This window comes from Sinocyclocheilus grahami, unplaced genomic scaffold (genome assembly GCF_001515645.1).
Source record: "Sinocyclocheilus grahami isolate Dianchi unplaced genomic scaffold, SAMN03320097.WGS_v1.1 scaffold803.1, whole genome shotgun sequence".
Lineage (NCBI taxonomy): Eukaryota > Metazoa > Chordata > Actinopteri > Cypriniformes > Cyprinidae > Sinocyclocheilus > Sinocyclocheilus grahami.
Window position 1 is genome coordinate 749,361 of NW_015505982.1, and position 6,315 is coordinate 755,675.

The 6,315-nt window shown below is 38.1% G+C and overlaps 2 protein-coding genes across 2 annotated transcripts in view; both read right to left on the reverse strand.

Annotated features, from left to right (window-relative positions):
- The window catches only part of LOC107562038 (uncharacterized), a 10,908-nt gene extending 6,369 nt beyond the window's left edge, over nucleotides 1–4,539 (reverse strand). The window contains exons 1-2 of the mRNA XM_016246602.1: nucleotides 4,439–4,539; nucleotides 2,216–3,233 (exon numbers count right to left, since the gene is read on the reverse strand). Of these exons, the coding sequence (XP_016102088.1) occupies nucleotides 2,216–3,177 (962 nt within the window). The 5' untranslated portion in view covers nucleotides 3,178–3,233; nucleotides 4,439–4,539. The remainder of the gene's footprint in view (nucleotides 1–2,215; nucleotides 3,234–4,438) is intronic.
- A 1,029-nt stretch (nucleotides 4,540–5,568) lies between these two features.
- Nucleotides 5,569–6,312, reverse strand: LOC107562040 (protein NATD1; the record flags this gene model as incomplete). Its single annotated transcript, XM_016246603.1, has 3 exons — nucleotides 5,569–5,812; nucleotides 5,897–6,015; nucleotides 6,237–6,312. Coding segments are annotated over 3 exons (315 nt in total), but the record flags the coding sequence as incomplete, so codon positions are not given.
- Nucleotides 6,313–6,315: the final 3 nt, after the last annotated feature.

A 6,315-nucleotide genomic window follows, 5' to 3' on the forward strand; every position in this document is an offset into this window, starting at 1 on the left:
TCATGTTGCGATTAATTGCTAATGCTTTTATTACGGTATACGCTATTATCACGATATTGAAATTTAGTTTAAAAAAAAGTGCTGTCATAATACATTATAATAGATTTAATAACTTTTTTCTTATAACAAAAATAACTGAACATTTAAATGCAATAAAGCAATACAGAAAAATATATAAAGTTAAAAGTTTTACACAGATTAAAGTGCAAAAGAACTATAAAGACCATTAGGTATCACTTTACAATAAGACCTCATTAGTTAACCTTAGTTAATGCATTAACATTCACAATGAGCAATAGCTACATTTGCTACAGAAGTTATTAATCTTTGTTTAAAAAAATACAAGTCTTTGTTCATGTTAGCTCATTAAATAACACAGTTGCAACTTTCGATTTTAACAACCTGTTATTAAACATTGGAATACCTAAGATTAATGAATGTTCAGAAGAATTTTTAATTGCCAGTTTATGTTAACTAATGAAGCCCTAATGTAAAGTGTGACCGAACAATAAAGAATCAAAACACTTTCAAACAATATCTAGGGCATGTTGTAGTCCAAATTAAAATGTAAAAAAAGTTTGAAAATAAATAGCCTATTAAGTCTAAATATTTAAGTATTTGGCACTGTGATGAACATCATAGCAAATACACAAATCTGAATGTCTGTTAAAATCATTTAAACACGATTCAGAAACAGAAAGTAGTGCAGCTGCTTTGGTTACAGGGTTTCCGGGGTAACGGCTGCATTTAAATGAATTATTATTATTATTATTTCTGCAGTTTAGCGCCATCTGCTGACAGAGAGTGAAAGTGCGCTTTCATCCAGAGCGTCTCTCACATGTTCCGCATGCGCTTCTCGTCCGCGCTTGTTTACATCAGAGTGAGCACGTGTCTTTCACACAGCATACAGCGGTGTTGTGCATTTTGACCAGTTGATGGGAAAAGTATTCTTAAAATGCATTAAAAATTCTGAATAATTTGTAATATATAATTATTCACGCTATTTAGAATTGCCCACAATAACAATATCGTGGATATTCATTACCGTGATATATTACCGAAATACCGGCACAAGTCATAGCAAAGTCCATAAAATGCGTTGCACAAATTCGAACATCTGGGTTGTGCTGTTCTGTTGTAAATAAATCTTAACCAATGATTCCTAAATGCATCTACTTCCGGAAGGCCAAATAAAGTTGGCTGTGTCTGTGTTCTTTAATGTGCGCATTGTCAGTAAATCACACGCAGAAAGCAGGAGGAGTGGAGTCCCGAAGCGACAAATGGTCGACGACTGACTAAGGCAGAGCTGGAGGGATGAGGAAGCCCGGTGGAGCCAGTGGGATGATTGGCCACGGTGGAGACGAGGGAGCTAGGAGCCAAGGCAGAGCCGACGGGTCACAGGACCAAGGAGGAGTCCAGGGCTCGAAGGCTGGAGACGGAGACAGGGAATCCACATGCCTTGGCGGAGCTGGAGACTGGAAGTTGTGTTATATTGCGTGAATTAAGTTAATTAATGTGAAAATTCCACCTACTCAAAAAAAAGTCTGTGGTTAACTGACTTATTATGAAAATAAAACAAGGTTATCAAAATTATATTGTTGGCGTTTCTGAGGTAAATGTTGTTATGACTGCTATTCACTATTCACAAGCTGTTTTATTGACGATTTTTGAAACACTGATTGAACGATTACATGAGACATTTGTTTTATTAAGTTGTTCTGATTTTTTCAGGTGAATACAGTGATCTCACGCCACATTAAAGAGCGGAAAAACACATTAATTGTTTGTATTTTCCTGATGAAATTTACACAATTTAAAGGCTACGATTTGTGTTATATTAAAGGTAACACAACACGTTTTTTTTGCGATTATTGGGTGGCTGGCTCACTACAAATAACGAATAGACTTGTTTTATTTACCTGCAGAAAAGACAACAATAAGGAGCATTGGAGGCCACATTAACCTATAACATTTGGGAGAGCCCATACAAATGTTTTAGCATATGGGCCTTGGGCTGACTTGCTACGCAACTGAGCTTAAATAAGTTTCTTAGCATGGTTTTCATTTTAGTGATCATGCAAGTCAGGAGTTTAACTAGTTAAATAACTCTAATGAGGAATCTTTATTAATATTAAAATATTCAAAGAGAACAACCTCAGTGAGTAAATCATTAAAAAAAATTAAAATAAATCACATCCATTGTCATGATACTCACACAGGGTCAAAGGTAACAGCAGCTCCATCACTGAGATTAGGGGGCTCAAACATGGAGTTGTTACTCTTCATAGACACACAGCTGAATCCTGGAGATGCTGCTCTCTGAGCGTCAACATCACTGAGATTAGGGGGCTCAAACATGGAGTTGTTACTCTTCATAGACACACAGCTGAATCCTGGAGATGCTGCTCTCTGAGCGTCAACATCACTGAGATTAGGGGGCTCAAACATGGAGTTGTTACTCTTCATAGACACACAGCTGAATCCTGGAGATGCTGCTCTCTGAGCGTCAACATCACTGAGATTAGGGGGCTCAAACATGGAGTTGTTACTCTTCATAGACACACAGCTGAATCCTGGAGATGCTGCTCTCTGAGCGTCAACATCACTGAGATTAGGGGGCTCAAACATGGAGTTGTTACTCTTCATAGACACACCGCTGTATCCTGGAGATGCTGCTCTCTGAGCGTCAACATCACTGAGATTAGGGGGCTCAAACATGGAGTTGTTACTCTTCATAGACACACAGCTGAATCCTGGAGATGCTGCTCTCTGAGCGTCAACATCACTGAGATTAGGGGGCTCAAACATGGAGTTGTTACTCTTCATAGACACACAGCTGAATCCTGGAGATGCTGCTCTCTGAGCGTCAACATCACTGAGATTAGGGGGCTCAAACATGGAGTTGTTACTCTTCATAGACACACAGCTGAATCCTGGAGATGCTGCTCTCTGAGCGTCAACATCACTGAGATTAGGGGGCTCAAACATGGAGTTGTTACTCTTCATAGACACACAGCTGAATCCTGGAGATGCTGCTCTCTGAGCGTCAACATCACTGAGATTAGGGGGCTCAAACATGGAGTTGTTACTCTTCATAGATACACAGCTGAATCCTGGAGACGCTGCTCTCTGAGTGTCAACAGGAGCCTCCTGATTTCTCTCCTCATACACACTCATTTTACATGCTGTTCTTCTGCTTCTCTTCTTCCTAGATAAGAAACTTGATTTCAGGCCTGTATGTGGAAACAGAGAAATTAAGTTAAGTTTCGTTGTTGCAGTCATTGACGCTGATGTTCATACTCAGTCAGAGAAACTGTCGCTTGAAACTTTAGCCCGGGTTTCCATGGTTCATAAAATTACTGACATTTAATTTAAAATGTAACTTTTTTTTCTTAGTATTATGCAACAAACTAATCACACAGTAAACATTTGTGGTTGTTTGAACATCCTACAATGATGTAAAAGTGTTAATAATTTTAGCAACGGAAAATGTGAAACACTAGCAGGCCTTTTAAGTTCATGTCAGCTCTCATTCCGAATGCTCATCAAGCGTCAACTCTAATGGCATCTCAAACACCAGTTTTTTGTAAGTTGATTTGCTAATGTACAGTATGTGGAAAATAATGTGTTTTTTTAACCTTAAACCACAAACACATTTCATTACACTAAATACACAAAATAATGTTTATTTTAGCAACACCATATGACCCCTTTAAACATACGATTGCGACAATATATGGTTTATTTGTGTTTGTCAAGTCATCTCCAGGTAATAAATAATGTATATGAACAAGGCAGTGCTAATTGACATAGCATTTATTACAGTATAGAAACTATTCTGCCTTATTATGTGATAAAAGTGTTTGTAGTATATAAACAAATCATTATTATTGGTCACTGTCCAGCAGTTCTAAGCCAATTAAAAGCTAGACAAATCATAATAATTCATAATAATGTCAGACCAAGCAACCCCAACATATATAATATCAAATAATGAAATAATACAGTACTTTTTACTCGATTAAAATGTAAAAGAAGTACTTAATTTATTATTTTATTTTAATATTATTTTATTAGGGTTTCAGTACTTTTACTGAAGAACTTGAGTTTGTGTAGGCCATGATTTCCAAATTGGTTTAGCGTGAGTAGGCCTATGTGATAAAAACGGAGAATATAACGGCCATTAGTTTTATATTATTCTAATATAAAAGGAATGAACCGCAGTGCTGAACTTTTAGGTGTGTTTGATCAGGATTGCGGAGACTCGCACAGAAAACACTAGGCCTGAGGATGGGAACTGTCCTAACCGCGCTGCTCTTCTCGTCGCTATCAGGAGAATAACGACCATCTTTATCGTGTTTGAGTTCGACAAACGGTCTGTTTAGACACAAAAGGTACTTACTGATATTACTGCTGTGAGCCGTTTTAACGAACTTACCGTAACATGCGAAGACATCGTTGATCTCGACTCATCTAAAATGGCGTCGATCCAGTCTTCGGGTCGCTTTCGGTTTCACTTTGAGTCACGTGACTTCCGCTTCATCTGAACTGAACATAGACAGGTATTTATATGTCTATGGGACTGAACCTGATGGGGTTAGAAGCCAGGCTACGTGCTGTGCTAGCTATGCCCGAGCGGCAACCTCCCGCTCTCTCTCGTGAAGCCAACAAGGAAGTGACTAAAACTGTAATTCATCAGCTGGCCGCTAGAGGCTGGCTGCAAAAGGGAGTCAATCCCATAGACACCCCATGTTAAAATGCCCAACTTTACAGCAGAAAAAAACATGTTTACAGCCTGGTTCAAAACATTATTTTGGTCTATATAGCTAATTTCGCCCTTCATGACAACTGTGAGGGGGGTGATTTTTTTTTATAACTCATCCGTTTAAATTATATTAAGCCTTAAAGTTCTGCATAATTAAGGGCGTGGCCACTTGAGTGACAGGTGGATCACTTTTTCTACCTGCCAGATACATTGACATGAGTGAAAGAGCAATGTGAGACGCCTGATGTTTGTGAGGTATTCATGCAATAAAAGGTGGATTTAAACTGTGAAATTACATTTACAAATATAAAAAACGTCCTATTTTACTCATGGCTTTTTTCGAAAATGTAGAACATTGTGATTTGGACATGATCTAGTTGTGTTTCAAATGATGAAAACAGTTAGTTCGATCACATAAAATGTACACACTGCACCTTTAATAATAATTCCAGCAGAGTGATCTCACTTAATTATCATAATATTTAAGATATATAAATGCACACATGGAATCATCGAATAACACCCTCATGAATTACATTCAGTAGGCCTTTTAACTTTAAAAAATAACCCTAGTAACATCATGATTTTCTGTGGTTGCTAGGGTGTTGCTAAGCAATAGAGTAGTTACTAGGCACTGAGATGGTTACTTGATAGATGAATCTGTATTTTAATAGAGGGGGGAGATAACAAGTCTGGATGGCAGAGAAGTTTAAAATAACATATCTGACACATCTAATATTTCAACACTGTTTGGACTGGATTAATGCATGGATCAAGTCGTTCATTTGTTTATACGTTCGAACATTTGTTTGTACCTCTTTTGTACTTGTAGGCTGTTCATCCTGTCATAAGACTGCAAGTCGACCGGTCGTAACGGAGGTAAGATGTATGTAAAACCTTCTGTTAAGATATTGTTTAATTCTGCCTTTATTTATTTTCAGTGTAAGCCTGGTATCCAAGATGTGGATTTTCATCAACGTATTTTCTAATGTACCAACAGCTTATCCTCGCTGCCAACTTTTCTTCAACAATGAAATCCAGAGCAGCCTAAAGAAAAAACAAAAAGAAGTTTGTTACCGAGTTTGTTACAGCAGAACATGAAGAAGTGAGGAAGCTGAAGACTGATTTCACCTTTGCCAGGTGAGCTGCTACACCTTTACCCCTGTGTGCTTCAGGAACCTCTGTAGAGATCAACTCCACCTGCTGATCCTGACTGACGGTGTATTTCAGCACTGCACTGCTCACTGCTCCTGATTCACACGACAAGGGGAATTCACTTATTATTATTAATAGGATTGTTGCTGTTATTGGCATAAAATCGCATGAAATTTAGTCTCATAACCCATAGGGCTGCCTACCTAGTGGTCACCGCGATGTGAACCATCTGTGTTTTGATGGTCAGAATGCTGTCTAAATAGGCAGCTCACTGTGTTTTGAGACACAACATCAGAATTAAGTTATTTTCTCTTACCGCCGCAGTCAAGAGTAACTGTGAAACGCTGATTCTGTCTATCGTGTATCACACATGTATTCGAGAAGTTAGTGCATCC